This window comes from Peromyscus californicus, unplaced genomic scaffold, assembly GCF_007827085.1.
Source record: "Peromyscus californicus insignis strain IS unplaced genomic scaffold, ASM782708v3 Scaffold_9__1_contigs__length_137607984, whole genome shotgun sequence".
Lineage (NCBI taxonomy): Eukaryota > Metazoa > Chordata > Mammalia > Rodentia > Cricetidae > Peromyscus > Peromyscus californicus.
Genome location: NW_026294617.1, coordinates 8,593,189 through 8,618,522, shown reverse-complemented (window position 1 = coordinate 8,618,522; position 25,334 = coordinate 8,593,189). Strand labels below are relative to the sequence as shown.

The 25,334-nt window shown below is 43.3% G+C and overlaps 1 protein-coding gene across 6 annotated transcripts in view; it reads right to left on the bottom strand.

Annotated features, from left to right (window-relative positions):
- Positions 1-25,334, bottom strand: part of Tnik (TRAF2 and NCK interacting kinase) — a 419,460-nt gene that overhangs the window by 161,780 nt on the left and 232,346 nt on the right. For all 6 annotated transcript variants that reach the window (XM_052730805.1, XM_052730807.1, XM_052730801.1 and 3 more), the window contains exon 3: positions 8,332-8,388. In XM_052730805.1, coding sequence (XP_052586765.1) covers positions 8,332-8,388 — 57 coding nt within the window. The remainder of the gene's footprint in view (positions 1-8,331; positions 8,389-25,334) is intronic.

The window sequence follows — 25,334 nt, the reverse complement described above, 5'->3', positions numbered from 1 at the left end:
TGACTGGAGAACTCTTTCCAGTCAGTAGGTTTTAAATGAGAGAGAACTTTCATAAAGAGAAACACAGAAGATTCAAATCATTAAGAGAACAGCCAAAGCATTGCTGGAGAAATTAAACCACAAAGAACTCACAGAGCCCCAAACTAGAGAGCCCAGAAAAGAGGAGGGTCGGAAAGAGGAGCCTGTGGAGTATTGGCACCACAGACGAGGGGCACGAAGCTGTAAACGTGCCCATGTTTCCTGAAGACCTCGATTTCGATTTGCCAACTTCCTCATCTGCATACTTGAGAATATCATTCAAGAGCCAAGAGAAATCCTAGAATTTTGATCTACTGCTTGGAGGTCAACAAATGAAAGGCGCCATCAAACACAAACCATCAGGGAAAATGTTTTTCAAAACGAATTTGTTTTCTTTTCTAGTTTGGAGGTATTAGACTCCAGGGGCTGTCCTCTCTTTCCATCACTTTGCCTCACTCTGACTTCTGTTGTAAGCAATATTTCTACCATGTGGGCATGCACACATAGTGAGCCCCAAATGTAAGCCATGCACTCAGCATGCAAGAATCTGTGCAGAGACCCAGACACACATAAGCCACCAGAGGTGACCCGGACACACATAAGCCATCAGAGGTGACCTGGACACACATAAGCCACCAAAGGTGACCTGGACACACACAAGCCACCAAAGGTGACCTGGATACACACAAGCCACCAAAGGTGACCTGGATACACACAAACCCCAAAGGTGGTCAGTCTGTACCAGTGATAAGGGCAGATGCTGATGTATATATGGAGTGGGCAGCTCAACTCCCTTTTTAAAGAAGCATTCCATGTTTACGCGTGCAGTACAAAACCAAAATCACCTCATGGGAAATTGTCTCAAAGGGAAAGGGTACAATGGAGACAAAGAGAAATTTATTTATCTTTTCACTTTTTGAAGTTTTCATCATGTACTTTATTGAAATATTCTGCCTACTAAAGACCTCAAGGACCCTCAAAAAGAGGTCCTCAGGGATCTCTATTGCAGGGGAGCCTCAGAAGGGGATTTATGGGTTTGGGGGTGGTTCCATACACAGCAGTGCCCTGCTGAATTCCTTTTCTTTTCTAACCAAGGCTTTCTCCTACCGTGACTCTCACACGGCTGCCGTTTTATCAAGGGCATTTCCTACTGTCCGGGCGGTTTCCTCTAGAATATTTTGTACATGTCTTAAAAGCGAACTGACCCTGTGACTAAAGTTACTGCTGAAGTGTTGAGTCTCTTGAGGGTGCTGGAATATTAAGATTTTGGAAGGTTGTGTCCCTGTCAATCACCCAGTACTGACAACCTTTCTCATGAGTGGGTAGTCTTGGTGTTCGGTTTCTGGAATGTGGCCTTGCTGTTTTTCTTGGATCAGATCCCATCGTGGTGCTTAACTTTGGAAAGAGGCATACTATTTATACACAGTGAGACTAACAACCCAGCAACTTAGGTGACCAAGCTAGGGCTGAGCACAAGGTAGTCACACATGTTGACTAACTCAAGTGTGGCATGTAGATCACAGGACAGGTTACTACAGGACAAGTACAACATTCCAGGGCACACTCCAAAACACTTTCCATGCTTATTTAACCCTGTCTTGTTCAGTAAGTTCTCACCAGGACTAATTACAATCATGTTCAAGGATGGAATACGTATCATGCACTGCACATTATATACTATTTTAGCCTCAAGCCAAGCTTGAGACATCTGTATACTCACCTAATAGAGGAAACCCCTGATTCTGAAGGCAATGCACTGGTACTACCCCTCTGCCTCCCATCCTATAAGATAGCTATGGGAAATGGGGGTACACCCTGGATTCATTGTCACCTCTGCCTTTTATTATCTGTTGAGTTTGGGTAACTTACTTAAGCCTTACAGTTTCAATTCCTTATTTGTCAAATGAATATAATAACAATATCCCTCTGGGGGATTTTTTTTCCAGTTTTGTGTATTAAGAATGGAGGTGTTTGGCTCAAAGCAAGCACCCAGTGTTAGACATTTTATTTTGCTCTGGGCCATTGTGCTTAATATATTATTAGTGTGTGTTAGGCCACTAATCACTCTATAGAATGTCCCCACTTTGGGAACAAAGAACTAAATGTATTTGGGATAGCATGTCTCCTTGACTCTACTCAACAACCTAAGATGGATTTTTATTTTACTTTTTGGTCATTTCAGCAAACATTCCCTGGGCCCTTTGACAATGTGCAAAGCATTCTACTGGGACTATGGGGGAAAGCCTCTATGGTAGCCTTCTAAAACAGATGGAGCTGGCCACAGACTGCATCTACAATAGAGGCGGAGGTGGGAACTCCAGGAAGCTGGGCTTTTGGAGATCCTGTGGGTGGTGAAGCACAGTTCCCTGCTGTTGACATGCTCTGCTCTTTGAGGAGGCTCTGGCATTATTTTGGAAAAGAGGTAAAGACTTAAGGGCTTCTCAACTCAATGTTTAACAAGAGAAAACCTCTTTTAACTCATGTATACGTTGAGTTTTCCTCAGGACAATTTGATTGAAGCAGTGTATTGGGAAGAAGAAGAAAAAAAAAAACCTTGAAAACCTTTAAAGCCCTTGTCTTAGTATTTAATTCACTCATGAACTGAACCAATTTGTCCCTATTTATCTTGTTATATTTTTAATTTTAAATTGTGTATGTGCATGCACATGTGCATGCCTGCATGTATGTGTGCATGTGTGTGTGTATGTGTGTGTATGCATGTGCACGTGCAAGTGTATATGTGTGCATGCGTGTGTGTGTGTGTGTATGTGTGTGTGTGTGTGTGTGTGTGTGTGTGTGTGTGTGTGTGTGTAGATGCTCTCAGAGTAGATCTGCTAGACCTGGCATTACAGTCAGCTGAGAGCTGCCCAGCATGAGTGCTGGGAACCAAATGTGGGTCCAAGAGGAGCATGTACTTCTAAACATTGAGCACCTCTTGAGACCCTGTCCAGATTTATCTTGTATCAATCTCTTCTTGGTATTTCTAAACATCAAAACTTGACCTCACAATTTCCAGAACACTCGGCCTCAGCCCTGCGCACACTTTGCATCCTTGGCTGGGAATCAGTGCCTGTTTGACAACCCGGGGTTAGGTTCCGATGACTGACCCCTCAAACATGACAGATAACTTCATTTATCAATTTTATAAGAACTTTGTTTGTACACATTTGGAGTAAGGTTATGCTACCACGAGGTCCTCTTCAAATGAATGCCCAAGTTTTCACCTTATAATGTTCGGGACCTGTCATAATGTAGTAGTGGATGTTTGTTAAATATACCAGTGAGGGAACGAATTCACTCTAAATTAAACAGTAAATATCTTTCTACATTAATTGTGGACCTATAGCTATAAAGTCAAAAGGGTATAAATAAAGGATGGTATTAAACTGCATATCATTTTAATAACCATGCTACATTGAGCAAGGTACTTAATATGCTTGGGTTCCACATCTCTGAAATGGGACAAATTAACCCATTTTTTAAGTTATTGAGGGAATCAAATATATATCTATATATGAGAATATATGAATACACACACATATATATGTATATATTTATCCATACACACAGCATTTAAAGCAATTTGGGAAAATTTGCATCAGTGTTAGCTTCCAGTATTATTTATTTGGGGCTGGAATATAAAAATGTAACTAGAAGAACATTTAAGGACCAAATAAGTCTGAACATCCTCACTCTGATGCCAGAATAAGACATGATGGATGACGTGAGCATGATGGTTGGATGTGCATTCCCCTGTTTTGTCTATCTGACATCATCCTTGCTTCTTCTCCACTAGCTCTGACTCCCCTTTGAGAATCAGCCTTCCCTGTGGTACGTTCAAGTCAGGTTTTCAACCCAGATGTAACTGGAAAGATCTAGAGACTGAGATTCTTGATTCAAGACAGGTCACACATACTCACTCCAGCAGTGGAGTCCTGCTGAAGAGGAAGTCAGAGCAGAAAGTAGAGTCCAGAGACAGAACTCCCATCATGCCACCTGCCGCATGTGTTTCTGGACCTTGCTGAGTTGTGTGTGTGTGTGTGTGTGTGTGTGTGTGTGTGTGTGTGTGTGTGTGTGTGTTTTAAATATACACAAGCTAGTAAAGTCCTTTTTCCAGTTCCCTTTAGTGTCAACGGGAACAATAATAAAACTCAAAATGCCTTGATTAATGAAACCATGATTGGTCAGCATAAAGGTGAAAGTTTAGAAATGGTTATTATTTCATTACATCTTAGATGCAGTTTAGGCTGTAACCATAAAGGGATTAATTTACACCAATAGTTTTGACTTGAAAGTGGGGAACATTTATAATCAAAGACCCCCAGTCTCATCACACCTGGGGCCAGAAAAAGGTAGATACAAAATGCCAGGAAAGGAAAGCCGTACCTTTGGTAATGTGGCATCTTTCTCTCTTTTTAAAGAGCTATTTTATATTTTAATGACAAGCATGATGTGTGTCTTCATGTGGGTACTTGTATGTGAATGCAGGTACCCACGAAGGTCAGAGACATGGGATGTCCCCGGAGCTGGTGTCACAGGCAGCTGTGAGTTGTCCATAATGTGAGTACAAGGAACCAAACTTGGGTCCTCTGGAAGAGCACTATAGACTCTTAACTGCTGAGCTATGGTTCCAGCCCTAGTACTTCTCCTAAGGAATTTGGAGAAAGGGGAGAACCAGCAGGGATTCTACAGCAGGCCTGGGAATCTGCATGTTTTGTGACACCCCAAAACTACTGAGGGGCCACTTGTTGGCACTTTGACAAATACCACTTTAATGGGTCTAGGTCCGCTTAGCTCCTGTAGGTGAATTTGGAGTTTCAAATGCAGTGGTGAAGGAATTCTCACAAGGCAATGAATGGGAGAATGTTCATAATGATTTAGGAACCTACAAGGACTCTGAAGACCAAGATGGAGTGTAGGCAGGAATTCTGAAGCCAATGCGGCCAATGTTGGGGTGTCTCAGCACTAACACTGGAAGGATGCAGGCTCTGCATTAGGCCCTCTTTGTGACCGTTTTCTATAAAAGGAAGCAATATAGACTAAGCAAGAATATGAAAATGAATTTCTGGCTTCTGTCCTCATCGGTTCCATTGCAATGAACTGCGGTCGCCTTGCAGTAGGTCACGGGACAATCAACAAAGATGACCCGTGAGAACTCATCTCAGCTTTGAACAGAACAGCCATAATGAGCACAATTAAAATAATTGATGAGAAGCACTTGCACCGGATTCCCCAACACACAAAAGACAACGTGACAGAATAGGATCAATTGCTTTCTAAAGGGAACATCACAGAGTTTAACAGGAAAGCTGTTGAGGACTGTGACGGGCAGGGACGTGACGACGACGCAAAGCTCATTGGCTCCTGCCTCAGACAGCAGGGCAGCAATAAACCCATCTCCTGCTGTACACCACATCTGCCTTTGTCGAGGGCCAGTGGTTAAGTAAGAGTCAAAGCTGTGACTAAATCACAGAACTGCATCCAGCTCTTCTGAAAATGGGTTCTCCAAGAGAACAGAACTCATATACCATAAAGTGCCTGTTTTATGTAACAGGCTGGCATTTTGAAACATGTAGAATGGCATTCTCTGTCTATCAGCCTTGGGGCAATTGAGAGAAAAGCTGTCAAATAATTTTTCAAAGGGTTTGCTTGCCAACAGAAACCCAGTGAGAAAAGCTAGCCGATATTCCTTAATCCTTTTTATATATATATAAAATGCATTACCAGGCTATATAATTGAGTAACATTTTTTGACTGCAAGCAAGGTAGCCAGGAGTACTAACAGTTGTTCTTGGAATAATTTAAAACCTCACCTGGAAAACCAGGAACTAGAAGAGTGATATTTATTGTCCTCAAGTCCCACTTTCACATCAATAAACAGCTTTATGTACCCCCGGCCGTGACGTCAGTGAAACTCAGCTGTCACAGAGACACACAACAGAACTCAGTCCACAGTGTGGCCACCTTGGTTCACCACAGCCATTAGTCACTAAGACACCAAGCACATCTTATTGTGCAGAAGTGTGACTCAATCCAAGGATAACAGCAAATCTGCTAAACAAAATCTGATTTGTTTTGTAGTTGGGGCTTTGTAAAAGGCTTATACATTTAGTATAAGCTTATAAATAGAGGCTCACAATACCAGATTTTGAGTTGTGTGTCATATCCTGCTAATTCACTATTCCAATATCCACTCCTTTACTTCTGACTTATAGCAGCTACATTTTTTTTCTTTTCTGGTGATTTCTTATAAGTATACAGATTTAGATTATATACAGCCTACACATCTTCCCTCCCATTCCTTCTGGATCCCCTTAGGTCCTATTTTTTTCTTCTTTTAAAAAACAATTAAGTTAATTATTGAGAATTTTACACAAGACATTTTGATTATATTTGCCCCAATTTCTCCCTTAACTCCTCCCACACTCACTCCCCCATCCCTACTCCCCACTTGAGTGTCCTCTTTTAATTTAGTGGTGAATAAAATCCATGATTACACCGAACTCCAAAGTGACCCTCACAGGCAGGGAGGCTGTGAGGTAAAGTGACAGAGCAGAGGATGGATAAGCATCCTCTGTCTCACCACACTGCTGCAGGGCACCCTGACACTCTTGTCTTCATTTCTCTGCTGGTTGCTGTGATGAATACTCCGATAAAAGCAAATTAAGGGAGAAGGGTTTAATCATGGTCACAGTTCAAGGGGTCAGCCCACCACAGGAGGAAAGTAATGGTGGCTGGAGTCTGGAGCAGCTGGTCACATGATATCCACCATCAGGACCAGAAAGTGATGGATTCAGCTGCTGCTCAGTTCTCTTTCTCTATTACACAGTCCAGGATCCCAGCCAGGGGAATAGTACCACCCAGAGTGGGCAAGTCTTTTCATCTCCACTAATACAATCAAGACACCTCCCCCCACAGGCATGCTCAGAGGCCTGTCTCTCCAGAGATTCTAGATTTTTATCAGCTTCATAATTAACACTAAGCATTCTTTTTAACATGATGGAAAAAGACACTTTTTTTTATCATGCTTAACCCTCTGTTTCAAGTGGCAGAACATAACTTTAATTTAGATAATCCATGCGCATTTCTTAGTCAGGTGACTTAATAAACTAACTGAGGTCAAATATTTGAATTAGTTTACAACACTGAAATTGAAAAAATGTACCAAGGACAGTAAAAAGAAACACAAAAGCACACAACTAGTAATAAACATTTTAGTGTCAGTCAACTGGTAATAAAAGGAAAATCTTGTTCCTATAGTTCATTAAACTGAAAAGAGTAATTTAGAGAGAAGTTTAGATCAATAATAAAGAATGAGTAAACAAATAATTAATACTATGTTTGATATGTATGGATATTGGTGACAGGTTTTCTGAAGAGCCTTCCAACACATATTTACCAAAGTTAACAGATCGTCTAAAGGGGGCTTCACAGCTAATGTGCAGACAGTGTGCCCTTTTTCTTTTTAAAGTCTGTTTCTTGGTTATTGGTATCTTTGTGTGACTCCTTCACTTGATGTCTGTTTATATTCAGTATTTTACTTCTGGCCAAACAGAGACTCTGGTCTTTTAGCTTTTATGTACAACATAAAACGACAGACATCTTGGAAAAATTCCCAGAACAATAGAAAATTAATAACATGTTTTGATGTCCCATGAATCCTTTAAAATCTGATTTCCGTTCTACAATCTTGAAAAGTCATTAAAATATTTTAAATTAGACCAAGCAAAAGTACTGAAAGCATTTGATTGTATTTAATGTAAAGTCTAAAGGAATATTAGATTGTTTGTTCATCCACGCAGAAGTTTGGTTTAGAGTTGTTCTTTAATAAATAGGAATTTGCAGGTGATTATCTGGTCAAAAACATTTTATTTTAGAAAATGTTCATATTAAGTGTAGTATGAGGATTTTATAACTATCCAAGATCTCCTCTACTTCAGTGTTGGGCAGCCCTTTAGGGAAACAGTTAAGGCCCATCTCTTCTTTGTAATGCAGGGTTATAATTTTAATGCTTTGGAATCCTTGCTTTGCCTTCAAATGCAAATGTCCGTGGTTATGTTTATGTAAATTATTGGCACACATTCTCCAGTCTAACAGCCTAAGGCAGTGTGTAGTACTGGATTTAGCCGCAGTGATTTATTCGTGGCCTGCTCAGTTGGCTGTGGAGATTCGTATTTCTTCACACGAATCACAAACGGGAAAGGATCTGGAATATTTAGGAAGATCACTTTTCTGGCAAATTTTATTGTTCTGTCACTCACTTCTTTGTTACAACCATATAGCTAATGAGATGATATGATAAAAATGCCTTACCCCTGTGACATCCATAACCTTGATGGCTGCAAGCTGTCCTGTTTTGACATGACGACCCTGTAAGAAAAAAAAAAAACAAAACAAAACAAGATTTAGTTGTGATGAACAATGTTAGTTTTCCATTCCAATCACATAAAGATCAATGGCTAGATCAATATTCCAGTATGCCAGAAACCAGACAGACAAAAACATAGATAGACAATAGAAATGTTTTAAAGACCTAATTCTAGTTAGTATTTGTTTTTTAAAAACATTCCCTGTTATGTCATCTTTTTTACTCATTTTCACAGGGGATCATCAAGTAAATGAAATGGGAATGTTAGACAATCCAATTTTCTTTCTATCAAAAGCACTAGACCAGGGCTTGTGTGAGCGGCAGATTCACGCACAAGTACAGACCAATCTGGATGGAGGGGATGAGGAAATCTCAGTAAATAGGAACTGAAGAGACTTACTTTCAGTTCTTAAAACATTCTGCATGTTGGGCTAGGAATATGGCTTAGTGGTAGAGTACAAGCCCAGCATACACAAGGTTTTAGGGTCAATCCTCATGACTGAAAAAACAGTATCAACAAAATCAACTGGCTACAACGACCATTGTCAGCTGGGCACTGGTAAATGTGTGGAGCCAACACTTGGTGATGGGAAAGGGGACAGGGACCACTTTCAACTCTTCAGCCCCGGGAGCATCTGAAAATTTACTTCCACAATGACAGAGGGGAGCAGTGCTACTGGGGCTCAGCACGCATGGCTGGGGACTCTTAATTTCTGAGTTGGAACAGTCAAGGTCACATGAAGATGCAGCAGCCACAGCACTCTCTTGATGTGGCCCAGATAGCTGTCAGAGTCCTGGAGGTCTGAGGAATACTGTGATGCTGCACTACTGTCTTCAGGGAGAGAGCCACAGCTAGCTTGAAAGACTGTCGACCACATCTAGAACAATGTTTCTCCTCTAAAAGCTGAAAGACACCTGAAGACAAACACAGGGAGTTAATTTGATATCATCCAACTCATCTGTGTTAGAATTCTCTGAATGGTCCCCTTGGGCTCTGCAAAGGCAATCCTTGCAAGTGGCTAATAGCACTCTCCAAGGACTGGCCTCCTTTGTGCAAATCAGCTTGATAGAAGTCCACTGGCTCTGACTTTGTGGTCCAACTGTTTGAAGTTCTCTAAACACTATTGTTTCCAGCCCCTGGAATGGTCTCTCTTCTAGGTCTTTGCCTTCTTGATCCTGCAATATGTCTAGTTTTTTTCTAAATTTAATTAAAGTATCACTTCTCTCCCTCTCAATCAATCCTCACCTCACCGCTACCAAGGAACACATCCTGTTTCCACGATTGCTTGGTGCCGACTGTATCAACAATCTCCCTTCTGTCTCTTTTTTCCTTTCTCTCCTCTCTGGCATCATTTGCAGCATCATCTCTGATATCAGACCTTCATGGGATCTCCTCTGCTCAGGACCTTGACCATCCACGTCTAGACAGATTCTGAGTCCCTTTCTCCCCATGGAGATCTATGCGGTACTTCTGCCAACATAGAATCTGAGACACTACACACAAGGTTTTTAACTCCTTCGGAAGCACAGAATCTTCTTTGAGTGAATAATTTGTTACAAGGGTATCCCAACGTCTAATTAAAGAGCAGCAGCTGGGACAGAATAGAGTTACTCGACAGTGTGGTGCTGGCCTAAGGCCAGAGAACAGAGGAGAAAATCAACCCTGTTAGATTTCACACAGAAGGCACTGGCAAATTCTTGGTTTGAAATCAATAAAATACCTGCTATTTTAAAAATTAAGGGTATATGATTTTTTGTGGCTTCATTCATTTAGTGTTCTCTATGAATGTAGACAATAAAACAACAGCTCTACATTCACTTTGAATTTCACTTTCAAGCTGAAAGGATGGCTTTTGATGGAGCTGACACATGGCTGATGCCACCTTAAGAAGCAGGTTGGGCGTGAGTGAGATTCTGCAAATGGAACAATGACCAGCCTCGGCTCAGGCCCAGGCAGAGAATCCTCACGCTGGAGCAGGGAGGCTGCCGAGCTGTCAAACTCTGATGGTCACGAAGGACCACAAAGGACCAGGGAGGACCCTGCTCAGCATGAGCTGCCTTTCACATCACTGGAAGATGTCAAAGCTGGTTACCATCCAGATTAAGGCAGACCTTTGAGGAATGGTGAGCAGTCAGCTGACTTCAAAATCATTAAAAACCTGAGGCACAGTTAGGATGGAGACAGTTTTCAAAGAAGCCACATCATAAAAACAAGAGTAAATTAATAAGAACAGCCCCATAATGTATCCAAACAATCCTATTCTTTTAGGGATGAGGCCCAAATCTCACAGCTAATGAGACCCATATATCAGGATATAGTGTTCTCTATCTCATTTCTGCTACTCAGGACCTGGGGTACAAATCCTTACTGTTGAAATTTGAAAATGATTTTTGTTTTGTTTTCTTAAATATTGCATATATATATATATATATATATATACGGTGTGCATGAGTGTGTGCTTATGTATGTGTTTATGAGTATATGTATATGTATGTATATGTGAGTATGTGTGTATATGTATGTATATGTGTGTATGTGTGTGTACATGTATGTGCACGTATGTGTGTATATGTATGAGTGTGTGTATGTGTGTGTGAACAATCTCAGGTGTTGGTCCTCACCTTCTCTGCCTTGTTTGAGACAGCATCTCTTCTTTGCTTGTTTCTTCGTGTGCCAGGCTAGTGGGTCTATGGGCTTGCAGGGTTCTCCTGCTCCTGTCTCCATTTCCATCTCACTACGGGAGCACTAGGTTTACAGTGTGTTGACTTAAACTCAGGTCCTGTTGCATGCAGGCAGCGCCTTACTCCTGAAGCCATCTCCCCAACCCCTTGTTTCCCTTTTGAGACAATCTTGGGTAGCTCAGGCTGAACTTGAATTCATTATAGAGCCAAGCATACCTTGAATTCATGATCTTCCTGCCTCTATATCACAAGTGCTATATGCTTGGATCACACGAGGTTTTTAAAAAATCATTTCACATGAGTTCAACATTGATCTGTTCATCTCTGCTTCAAATATATTTCTTTTTTTAATGATCTAAAAATTTGGAGTCAGGATAACAAAGACTGATCTTACTTCCACAGGGAATAATTAAGTGAAATTTCCACACTCCTATCACTATTTTAATTTATTTCTACTCTTAAGAGTAATTAAAAATAAAAATATAGACATCATTTGAATTTGAATCTAATTTGTAAGTCCAATAAAAAATTAAAAATTAGATTTCTATGAAATGAAAACAGTCTTCTAAATGGAGGCAAGAGTTAAATAAAATTCTTCACAAAAAATAGAGATGTCGGATTGCAACTACTGAGTCATTTCTGAATAAAAGCATGAAGTGTTTTGTTTCCTACTGAGATATTTAACAGTAACAAAAGTTAGTAAACAGACTAAAATCTAGAAGAAAAAAAAAACAACCAAAATCTTAGTGCTAAAGAAAAAAGGTGTAGAAAAAGTCTATCAAGAAACGATGAAGAAGGACTTCTGGGAAAGCTAGGAGCCTGCAGCATGAACACAAGATCTGAGTTTGAATCCAGTCATCCACACAAAGGATACCAGGCACCCCAGCGCACTGGACCCAGGCACCCACAAAGGTTACCAGGCACCCCAGCACACTGGACCCAGGCACCCCCAGAGGATACCAGGCCCAGCAGCGCACATCTCTAACCCTGGCACTGGGTTTACAGGACAGCAAAGACAAGTGGTGCCTGCAGTTGTTGACCAGCCAGACAATCGAATCAATGAACTCCACGTTCAGGGAAAGACCCTGTGTCAAAAGATATGAAGAGCTATGGAGGGAGAAATGTAGCATGGACCTTGGCCTTACACACACACACACACACACACACACACACACACGCAGGTGTTTGGAGATCACAGGCGCTGAGGCCTGTGGGTCCATCAGACATTCACAGATCCACTCTTGTCCCTTTCTTCTGTGTCACTTTGATGTAAAGAACTATGCTGATTCTTGTTCCGTACAAAATAATTCAATACCAAGACAAAACGTGACCCACTCAAGCATGCTTAGGCTTCCCTTTGTCTCCTCCCGAAAATGAATGCAGGAGAAAAGAGCCGTTTCCTCAGAAACGGCTGCTGAGGCATCACCTCTGTGGTGCTGTTTTCTGAAGACCAGCAAGCCAGCTGTGGAGCTGCTAGCCTGAGGCTAGCCTGGAAGAGAGGGCTTTCATTTCTAGGTCACCAAAATACATTTTTCCCCAATGAGGCACACATGCCAGATCAGCCAATCTCAGCGCATCGCACCCTCCCATCCAAGGCTTCACACAGCAGAGTGGCTCCTTCTCTTCTGAATTACCTTCAAGACAATTCCCTTCTATGAAGGAAAGCATCTTCGATTCCCTAGCTGCAAATGAATGTGCCGCCTTTGTATTTCCACAGCATTCTGTGCTAACCCCTGCTGACCCCAGCCAGTGCTGTGATCTTTTCTTTTTTTCAAATACGCATTTCCAGAATAATGAAAACAAATCAAATCAAACCAATAGAAGGGCTGAGAGTGTTGCTCAGTGGTAGAACACTTTCCCAGGATGCACAAGGCCCTAGGTCCATACTAACCACCAAAAAAGAGAAGAGATAAGAGTGTAGAACACATAGTAAGGCAAGTGTTGTCTCATAGATCAATTCTGGTTAAATTTATCTACATCTGTCCATCTGTCCATCAGTCACTGGTGCCACAGTATACCATCTAGAGCAGTGGTTCTCAGCCTTCCTAGTGCTGTGACCCTTTAATATAGTTCCTCATGTTGTGGTGACCCCCAACCATAAAATTATTTTCATTGTTACTTCATAAATGCATTTTTTTCTATTGTTATGAATCCTAATGTAAATATTTGATATGCAAGGCATTTGATATGTGACCCGTGTGAAAGGGTCATTTGACCCCCCAAGGGCTTGTGACCTACAGGTTGAGAACAGCTGACCTCGAGTCTGCACCACAAACGGAAGCTCCAGAAAGCTCTCAGCTCCAGCACACACACTCTAAAACCGCCCTTAGCTGAAGGGGGTACCCCACCCAGGGTCATGCTCCTGTCTGGAGACAATTGAAAGATGATGACAATTTGGACCAGGGTGGAAGTGTTAGAACGAGAGGGATGGAGAGAGAGCCCAGAGATATGCAGAAGGCTAGAGATAAAGGACCCGAGAACCAACTAGGTACAGATTTCCTCCAAGCCTTCTACAGGTGCGATGGAGAAGGGACTCAGCCGATATTCGATAACTAGCACATTAGATGGAGATGCGAGATGTGACGATTGTGTTTCCATTCTTGGGACCGTTCACACTCCACATCAGTCTCCTTGGGTCCCCTCTATTTCTGTCTCGCAGCAAACTGTATGGGACTGGATGACTGGGAGAGGCTTCAGGCAGTGAATGTGATTGCTTTGCTTGAAGAGAGGTAAAAATGAATTTAAGTGAAGCTCTTTTCAACTCTCCAGAGAGACCACAGGAACCCTCTGCAGATCTCGGGGAAGTAGAAATGATCTATTCAGCTTCACCTCTGCACATCACAAGGAGGACAAGGGCACACCCCAGCCCCCACTCCCAGTTAAGATGAAGGCTTAGTTATGACACATGTCAGTCCCATCCTCAAGATGTCAGGGCATTCTCCTCAGGAATACTATTGTCCTTAGATGGAAACATGCTGTTAGAGGGCTGGAGATGGTTCCGTGGTTAAGAGCACTGGATGCTCTTCCAGAGGACTTGGATCAATTCCCAGCACCCACAAGATGGTTCACAACCATCTATAATTCCAGTTCCAGGCGATCTGATGCTCTCTTCTGGCTTTCAGGGCCACTGTATGCCCATGGTACATAGCCCCAAATACCTATCCACATAGAAATAAAAATAAAGAAATCCTGGAGTGGAAATATGCCTTGAGGGAGGGGAGTTATGCAAGTGAATTCTATGGAATGGTTCCAAAGAACCTTAAAATCACAAATGCTCATGGAACATTCTTGGCACAGCATCTACTATCAGGGTTTCTCCAGGTCAAAGACAACCACTGCTTCTTCGCTTGTCATGTGACACTCACTGGTGACTTGAAAAGCTCTGCTTGGCAAATCTGCAGAACTGTGACCTGGCTCCTGATGGTTCCCAGCCTGTGGGACAGTCAACAAAGCCCTAGCCCAGAACTGCCACTATGAGACTGCCCTCTCCCTCAGCACCACACACCACCAATCCTCTGCCCAGCTTCTCCAAGGTTTTAAGACTATTCAGGGCTGGGCCCACTGAGAGCCTAGGCTTTCTTACAGACTCCTGGTAGGAAACAAAACACTACCTCCCTTCTCTTTGTTGGAAACTAGGACATCTCAGTTTTGTGGCTGCCAGCATGGCTCAGTTTATAAATCAAAATGGATGCTTCAAGGGAAGCAAATCCGTCACGATTTTTTTTTTGCAGACAATGGTTAATGTATGCAGATTCTGTGGCAGGGAGCCTAATGTCTGTGCCCAGGAATGGTGTGCCCAGCTGAAGCGACAGCAGCCACAAGGCAGACAAGCTGAGGGGTGAGGAGAACGTGGAAGGCAGCAGAAGCCCTCTCTGGGCCCTGGCCTCAAGCCAAGAACACACTCCCAGTCACCTCCTGCCCATCCCCCCAAATGAGTGAAGAATCAAGCGCTTTCCTGGCCTCTGTCTAATTCAACCCATGGAATGGCGCCACCCATCTGTAATCCTCCTCTGCTCCCTCCGGGAGAACTCAGCCCCTCGAGGTGGAGTTCAAAAGATAAGGACAGACAATGCTCTGGACAACTCCGGCTCCCTTCCTCCCCGCCCCACCACCACACAATCCTCTTTTCTTTTTTTTTTAAATTTGTATTTTTATTTTGCAATACAATTCAGTTCTACATATCAGCCATGGATTCCCTTGTTCTCCCCTCTATGGCCCCCCTCACCTTCCCCCCAGCCCACCCCCCATTCCCACCTCCTCCAGGGCAAAGCCTCCCCTGCGGACTGAGATCAACCTGGTAGACTCAGTCCAGGTAGGTCTAGTCCCCTCCTCCCAGGCCGAGCCAAGCGATCCTGCATAGGCCCCAGGTTTTAAACAGCCAACTCATGCAATGAGCACAGGACCCGGTCCCACTGCCTGGATGCCTCCCAAACAGATCAAGCCAATCAACTGTCTCACCCATTCAGAGGGCCTGATCCAGTTGGTGACCCCTCAGCTATTGGTTCATAGTTCATGTGTTTCCATTTGTTTGGCTATTTGTCCCTGTGCTTTATCCAATCTTGGTCTCAACAATTCTCGCTCATATAAACCCTCCTCATTCTCGCTAATTGGACTCCCAGAGATCCACCTGGGGCCTAGTCATGGATCTCTGCATCCAGATCCCTCAATAGTTGGATGGGGTTTCTAGCATGACAATTAGGGTGTTTGGCCATCCCATCACCAGAGTAGGTCAGTTCGGGCTGTATCTCGACCGTTGCCAGCAGTCTGTTGTGGGGGCATCTTTGTGGATTTCTAGATGTAGAACAAGGATGACTGGACTGCTACTCACATCACCAGGGAGGCTACCTGGAAAACAGGACCCCAAGAAAAACACGGGGATCGTCCAATGACGGAGAAATGGAAGAGATCTACATGAACAGCCTGGACATGAGTGGGGGTAATGAAGGGCGAGGGTCGAGGGAAAGAGAGCTTTGGGTAGCGGGAGATCCCAGCTGGATCAACAACAGAGAGGGAGAGAACAAGGAATAGGAGACCATGGTAAATGAAGACCACATGAGAATAGGAAGAAGCAAAGTGCTAGAGAGGCCCACACAATCCTCTTTTCTATTCTGAGTCAAAAGTGGCACCTGGGGGACAGAAATGGCATTGGGGACCTGGAGTTCAGTCCAAGAGGAGCTTTGTGGAATATGGAAAAGAAAGACCTCGTGGTGACTCACAGAAAACAGAAGCTGTCCAATGCATGTAAGAGTTGTTATTTAAAAATGAAAAATTCATATTAAAATATCTACCAGTTAAATATTAATTTTGAAAACCTAAACGTTCACAACAATACTGAATGGGAGAAAGCCCATGAGACATCAGCCCTACACGGAGAAGTACAGGCAACCAAGAACGCTGGGACTGGGAGACCAAGTCTCCCTAGAGGAGACTACAGCAACTGGTTTTCCAACAGCAAGCAGTCGGCCCTGGAGACAGGCGTCCAGGAACATTACACAGACTGAGCAGGTCCCGTTGAAGGGCACCTATGTATGTACATATATGTGTGTAATAACAGCTAATGAAAAAAAGAGGCCATGAATTTGAAAGCGAGCATGGAGGGATATATGAGAGGGTTTGGAGGGAGGAAAGGGAAGGGGGAAATTATATAATTATAATCTCAAAATTAAAAAAGAAACTTAAAAGTTCAGACCTCGCTGCCGGCTTCCAGTGGTTGGTTTGGATTTCTGCTGTGTCTGATGGAACATTTTGTAGACACCTGGTGAAATTAGTGTCTGAGAAGTTGTTTTCAAGGTAACAGGATACGGTGATTACAGAGAGCTAGAAACCCCCTGAGATAGAGAATTCTTGGTGTCACCTGTCCACAGCAGAGAGGGAAAGCCTACAGTGCTCAGCCTGTGAGAGTACACATGAGCTGCACAGCGACCACCGTTCTCTCCCGAGTCCCTAAAGCCCAAATGCTTCTGGACCTCTGTCACTGTGCGTCAAAATATCAGTGACCCACCATGGGCTTCACCTGGGAGAAGCTGGAGGTGGCACTCTCCACAGCAGAAAGCTGTCAAGGGAAGGGCCTGCCCTTGGAGGAGACAACCACGCGGGCCCAGGCAGTGAGGCCTGGGAGGATTGCTACAAAGGTTTTGTTTCTGTTTTATCTTCTCAGTGTTAACTAACAAACTGAAGGAGCCCTGGAGCCTTGAGCAAGCCCCATTGCTACAGTTCATCGTCTCACTGGCTTCACTGAGGACCCGTCAGGGAGAGATACACACCCTCATGCTGTCTTCTTCCCTGGCCCTGCGCAGGTTTGCCATTTACACCCCACAGTGACCCCTACAGTCAGAGGTTTACAGCCTTGTGTGGGGGAGGGGTGTTGGTTGTGACCATGAGGCATAGGGGAGGGGGCTAGGGAGGACAGATGACAGTCACAGAGACAGACAGTGCTGAGCTTTGGGAGGAAGCTGTCCACCCCGTGTGTCTCAGTCACCCCCAGCAGCAGCGGCAGCAGCAGCAGCAACAGCAGCAACAGCAGCAACAGCAGCGGCAGCAGCAGCAGCAGCAGCGGCAGCAGCAGCAGCAGCAGCCTCTGCACCCACAGCGGTCAGACAGCGAAGGCCGCAGCGTTCCCAACTCAGAAGCACAAATGGGGACCCACCTGACACTCTTATGGCTGCTGCTGAATAAGCCTTCTCCCACAATGTCCTCAAACCTCCAGAAGTTTTCATTAAAACAAAGGAAATGTCAGCCAGGAAATCTCTGGAATATAATTAGGGCCCACCAAATCTAAAGTAATTCAGAAGGAAAAAAAATAGACAGTAATGAAAGGGAAGCTCTCTGGTCCTTACTGAATCTCTGCTGTACAGCTGACACAAAAATCAATTTCAGCAGGCTTTAGCTGAATCTGAGCAGGACCAAGGGCGACAGATGAAATTTAGTGAGCAATTTACTGGAATCATAATGATTCCTAAGCAAGAGGGAAAAGGACTGTCGTGAGGGCTCTTACTCAAATGCCTCCTCTGTAAGAACGTGTGCATCATTACATACTGTCTACACCATCTAGAAAGGAGGGGGGGACTTACATACTGTCTATGTCATCTAGAGAGGAGGGGGGACTTTCATACTGTCTATGCCATCTGGGGGGGGACTTACATACTGTCTACGCCATCTAGAGGGGGGGGGGGGGACTTACATACTGTCTATGTCATCTAGAGAGGAGGGGGGGGACTTACATACTGTCTATGTCATCTAGAGAGGAGGGGGGACTTACATACTGTCTATGCCATCTAGGGGGGGGGACTTACATACTGTCTACGCCATCTAGAGAGGAGGGGGGGACTTACATACTGTCTACGCCATCTAGAGAGGAGGGGACTTACATACTGTCTATGCCATCTAGAGGGGGAGGACTTACATACTGTCTACGCCATCTAGAGAGGAGGGGGACTTACATACTTACTGTCTACGCCATCTAGAGAGGAGGGGGGACTTACAAACTGCCTATGCCACCTACAGAGGGCGGGACTTACATACTGCCTAATGCCACCTAGAGAGGGGGGGGACTTACATACTGTCTATGTCATTTAGAGAGGAGGGGGGACTTACATACTGTCTATGCCATCTAGAGGAGAGGGGGACTTACATACTGTCTACACCATCTAGAGAGGAGGGGGGGACTTACATACTGTCTACGCCATCTAGAGAGGGGGGACTTACATACTGTCTATGCCATCTGGGGGGGGGACTTACATACTGTCTATGCCATCTAGAGAGGAGGGGGGACTTACATACTGTCTATGCCATCTAGAGAGGAGGGGACTTACATACTGTCTATGCCACCTAGAGGAGAGGGAGGGACTTTAAAATAGCATATGTTTTACCCTAATAAATACCTAAGAATTAGACTCAACCTCAGGCATTTTAAAATGTGGTTTCAGCAAGGCAATTTCACCCCTGGGGATATGTGACCATGTCTGGACTTCTGATTGCTGTGACTGACTGTCAATACCGGGATCTAGTGAGAAGGGGCCCGGTATGCTGTTAAGCCTTTCATACTGTAAAGGATATTCTCCTTTGACCAACACACAATACTGAGCCCTAAATGTCAATGGGACCAAGGAAAGAATCTGGTCTTTAGAGTTTGACATTCAGTAGCAGCCCAGTGAATATTGAAGTCTGTGCAAGACCAGCAGTGGCAGAGATGACCAGATAAGTACCCCCCCTCAAGGACCTCATGGGTGGTGGACAGGGGAGAGGACAGGTGGGATGGTAGTGTTCTTTCTTTGTTCAGCAGCATCTCACAGATAATTTTATTACAATGTTCCTACAAGTATATATTGTATGTTGAACATATCCCCTGCACCCTCCCTTTTCTCAGCCTTCTCACTCCCATCAAAACTCCAATGACAATCTCTGCAGAAATAGAAAACGTTAAATTAATATAGAACAAAAGAGCCTATATTCCCAAAGCAGTCCTGAGCAAAAAGCATGACGCTGATATTGCCATCGTTCCTGATTTCAAGTTATACTACAGAGTTATAGTAACAAAAACATCGTGGTTCCGACACAAAGTTAGAGACACAGAACAACGTAATAGAAGACACCATTTTTTTTAAATGGAGCCAGTACTTCTCAAATCCCAAATATCTTTGGTCTTTAGGACACAGGTAATACTAATTCCCAGTGCTATGGCCTCTGGGACCAATTTCTTCTGATTTTTGTATGTAACTGCATACTTAAAAGATCTTCATTGCCTCCTAATTGAATGGCATATTCCAGTTTTTTAAAACATGGCTAATGATAATGTAATATGAAGACTAAAGAGAATTTGGCTTGTGGTGCTTGTACACAAAGGGACAATTTGTGTTAAGGATATTAATTTTGGAAAAATATGTTCCTTTGTGCTCGTTAGTTTTATGTCAACTTGAAACAAGCTAGAGACATCTGGGAAGAAGGAACCCCAATTGAGAAAATGCCTCCACTAGATTGGCCTTTGGGCAAGTTTTGGGGGCACTTTCTTGATTGATGATTGATGAAGGCCGGTCCAGCTCACTGTATATGGTTCCATTCCCAGGTAGGTGGTCCTCAGTTATGTAAGAAGGCAAGCCATGAGGAGCAAGCCAGTAGGCAGCATTCCTCCAGGGCCCTGCCTCAGTTCTTGCCCTGATTTCCTTCAGTGACGAAGGACTGTGATGTAGAAGTGTAAGAGAAATAAACTTTTCCTCTCCAGGTTGTTTTAGGTCATGGTGTTTAATCAGGAGCAATAAAAACCCTAACTCACTCACCCTTTAAAGGTATTTTTATCCTGTTTTCCATTTTCCCAAATACTGAGTTATTAAAAAATCGTCATAATTTGTGCATGTATATTTTTTATCATTTCAAATGTTTATGGATTTTAATAATTGGCAATTTCATGTAAGAATACATTATAGTATATTTTCTTTGAAGGAAAAATGAGTCTGGAGAGATGGGGCAGCAGTTGAGAGTGTGTACTGCTCTTGCAGAGGATCTGGGTTCAGCTCCCAGCACCCATTCCAATTCCAGGGGATCCTAGGTCCCCTCCCTTTTAGTCTCTGAAGGCATCTGTACTTAAATGGGAATACCCTCATGCAGACATATACTTAACTAAAAATAAAATAATTTTTCAAAAAGAATACATTTAGTGTTTGATCAAAATATAAATTATGATAAAACCCCAGGCTAAAAAGATACATGTGACTGAAGGTGTCTGCCTTCACTTGATGTGAGTTCTTCAAAGCAGGAGGATACTGACCCTGCAATTGCTGCATGTGGTTTCCTTCCATAAAATAAAAAAAATGCAGACTCAGTTCTTTTTAGCAAAAGTAAGATATGCAGTATTATTTCACAACAGTGACCATACTTTACCACCATTTAGATATTTACAAACTAAAGAACTGAAGTTTCTCTGAATTATTCAAACAACAGTAGCAATCATGTGTCCATCTTTCAGAGTGTAGAGAAAATGATTATGCTCTGCAATTCTTTGGCTGGCAATAACAGAAGACCCAAACTTCTACAAGGGCTGAAATGTGCCTCGACCCTCGGGTGCCTCTCGTGTCAGCACAGACCACATGAGCTACATGCCTTCTAAGCATTGACCTTCATGCCATTCTGTGCATCAGGAGGCGAGAGCCAAATGGAGACTAGAAAACTAAAGCTTGTGCAATGAATGGAAGATGACTCTTTCAAAGTGAGAGGCCACAGCAACTGGAGAGCAATCACACCCATCCCTGGGAAGCTAGGCACTGAGAACAAGGACACGGTGCCTCATTGATGTGTCCTCCCTTACACGACAGCAATTCTGGAGGAGATTGGACTGAAGTCTTGGGATAAGGAACATGAGTGAAATATGAGGACAACCTGAGGACCAGCAAGGGTTCTTTTTAATAAGTAAGGCAAGCCCAAGCTCTGGGCTGGCCTGAATGGGGAGACAGCTGACAGGTTAGTAAATGCATTGACTGACAACTAAATATAGCAGCAATATGACTCCCCTGCTAGGTAGCTTCCTCTGCCGGAGGGTGAGGTTTCCCTGACTCCAGTGAAATTCTTTGGACTACATTTTCATCCTAAAGTTCGCTGACAAAGGATGATGGGAAGTGGGGAAGAGCATATGACTAACTCTCCAGCCACCTTTTCCTCTCATATGGGGCAGGAGACAGTCACAGCTCTGTCGTCAAAGCTTTGCAGGTCTTACAGAGCAGGATGGTGGCCAAGAGGAAGGGATTGGGGGTACAAGATGTCCTTAGGTGATTTAGGGGAGCTAGAGCTACTTTTGGTTATAATAATTAGTTTACTCATTTGCAGTAAAGATTAAATTAATAGGTATAGAGGCAGTTGGTAGGGTGCCTGGGTAAGTGAAAGGGAAATTCCAGGGGTTTTGGTGCATTATGGGGACTACTTTTAGCCTCTGTCCTGCATCCCCAAGTCCTTGCACCACACCGCAAACCTGTTCCCCCTTCCATCTCATCAAATGTGTCACGGCCATTACTTCTCTTCCTTCTGCTGTGCCTGCTTGTATTGCCTTGAGGCCTATGCCCTGGGTACCAGTGTCACCAAGAATCTTCTGTGGTGATATTGTATCTGTGTCCCCCAATAAAGCTTATCTGAGGATCAGAGGAAAAAGCCAACTACTACAGTAAACATGGAAGTAAGGCAGTGGTAACACATGCCTTTAATCCTAGCATTCGCGATACAGAGATCCACCTGGATCTCTGTGAGTTCAAGGCCACACTGGGAACAGAGCCAGGTGTGGTGGCACACACCTTTAATCCCAGCACTAACCATAAAGGTCTGTACAGACAGACAGGAAGTGATGTAGCTGGGTGGAAAGAGGAAGTGAGATGCAGAACAGAAAGGCATATAGGCATGGGTATACAGGAAGTAGCTCTCTTTGGAGACTGAGGGTTGGTAAGGCGAGGTTGACGTGGCTTTTCCTATTCCTCTGATCTCTCAGGTTTTAACCCCAATATCTGGCTCTGGGTTTTTTATTAATAAGACTGTTTAGCAATTCATGTTATATCCTTCCCCTGGACACTGTAGGAAAATTTCAACTCCCCCCAGATTCTTACCAACATTTCCCCTTGCCTTAGGGTCACCTCATGCATTACACATCACATGTATCTAGTACCTATATAAGGCATCTTTTGCTTTCTAACAGAAGTGTCTGGAGGGCAGGGATTTTTCTGGGTTTTGATCATTACAACACCTTCAACAGCATTTCAGTGCCTAAGTGTGGCCACTCGATCACCATGTGTTGGGGCATGAATTCCCTGTAAACACCTCTCTCTCTCTCTCTCTCTCTCTCTCTCTCTCTCTCTCTCTCTCTCTCTCTCTCTCTCTGTCTCTCTCTCTTTCCCTCCCTCCCTCCCTCTCTCCCTTCCTCTCTCTCTCTCCCTCTCTCTGTCTCTTACACACACACACACACACACACACACACACACACACACACACACACACACACCATGAATCTCCTATTTAAAGGCATAGCAACTTGGGTAGAGCAAGCATGATCATCAAGAAAGGACACTGAGACTTTGGGAGGAAAGCATCTGCCGCCATGGAGCCTTACAGCTCGACTTTGTGTCACAGCAACAAAACAGGAAAGATGTCTTCCTCTTGATTCTATTTGCACCCTCTCCAAAGCTTAAAGAATAAAATGAAGGCTTCATAATTAACATATATTTTCTATCCAGGACGATTCCTTTATGTAAATATATAATTATTTCATTTAAATGTTAGCAACACGGATATTGAAAAGTTATGGACTACTGAAAAGTTAAAAAGCATAGAAGCAGAGGTGGCCACACCCCCAAATTACATTCTTTCTGGCAGGAGCTGACATTTAAGCCTTACAGGTAGCAATTAGGGAAGAGAATGCTTTTAGAACCAGAAAGAACACTTGACAACTGTTCCTTTCTTTTTTTCCCCCAAGGAAACAGGAGATAGTTCATTTTCACTCAATCATGGGTGACCATAGCCCAGGAGAGTAGATTCAGGTCACCCTCAGTGATGGATCCCAATGTGGAAGCATTTGCATCAACATTGTATAACCGGGAAACAACAGAACGTCATAAATCGATGCGTTTGCCAGATACAGTGGAGGCAGGTTAAGGAGAAGCAGGGAAATTTGCTGTAGGCAGCTCTTCCTTGACAGTGTCAACAATGTGTGAAACAATGAAGCCAGCTACTGATTAAGCCTTTCAGGCCACAACCAGGGAAAGTCCCAGACAGCAAACACAGGAATCCTTTCTTGACTCCTCCACCGTGTGCTCGACATCCTGGTGCTGAGGAAGGAGGCAGAAGACCACTGAGCTGGCTGGCCACCAGCATACCAGGTGAGTTCAGGTTCCAGGGAGGGACTGTCTCAAAAGACCAAGGTGGACAGCTCCTAAGGTTGGCTTGTGGTCTCTACACACACGCACACACACTCAAGCACACATACACATACACACACCCGCACACAGGAGAAAAGAAAAGAAAATCAATGCTCATTTAAGAAATACAACTGAACTGCTGGTCTTTAAGAAATATCAAATAGGATCATCTACCATTCCCAATCTCCTAAACAGAACACTTGTCATAAAAACAAGCAAAACAACCCAAAACTATCTTAGAAGCCACAAACCAGGGACAGTAATTTAATGCCAATAATAGAATGTGCATCCACATATAAACCATTGAGGGACATTCTACAGATATGAATACTACAAAATACTTAACAAGTGGTATATGTTGCTTTTAAAGGCCGGAGTATTCTTTTTAGAGACAGTATACTACTTCCTTTACAATCCTAAAATCTCCCTTTAAGGAGAAAACATTTCAGTAAACAAATTGGGAAGGCATGAGAAATCTTTAGAAGACAGGAGCCAAAGGAGTGAAAATGCATACATTCTTTTCAGAGTTCTGATCTCTTTTCAATTTTCCAATAAAGCTATAGGCAAGTCCTTTTAACTTTCATAAAGAAGGGAAACAGAAATGATTGCTATGCCCTTTTCCTTTACAAGATTCAAGTACAAACAGGAGTACCCAGATCAAGCAAGCTCCTATGGCTCACCTTACCAAGTCAACATTTCATTTATGTTGTCCATAATAAATTCCATGTAGTTGTCTCACCCTGACAATGCATTTACAGCAGTTCACAACATACCTCAAATACCAGTATGCCAGCAATACACTGAGCTCTGTCTCAAAATAAAAAGTAATGAAACAGTGGCTGGGGATGCCCTTAATGGGAGATTGTCTAGCATGTGCAAGGCCCTGGGATCCACCCCTAGTGTGGAGGAGGGAAGAGGAAAATTAAGCAGTGTTTTGGCTTCAGAAATGAACTGTTATTGCCCTGTAATAACTGGAACACTCTATTTAATAGAGTGCATGATTTAAAAAAAAAAAGCCAACTGAATAGTAACATGGTGTCAATACTGGCTCTGTCATAGGGCTTTATCTACTTTGAACAAAAATTCTAAAATTATTGTGAGGTTATTTTTTAAATGCACAAGGAAGATACATTAAAAAGCTTGTTTAAACTTTGCAATTACTGAATACTTTGGATTTAATTACGCAGACAATAATTTGTAAATAATTTCTTTCCATATTTCTAATCCCAGATATTCATAAGAAATACAGCCTTGGAAAAATTAATTGGAACCTATGGACACAGTAACTCAGCCTGTTGGGTCGTCTACTTGAATTGTGCCTGAAGGTGCAGCCTGTGCAGGGAGGGATTGGAGCCCAATAAGTCAGAGACTCTGGACTTTATTCT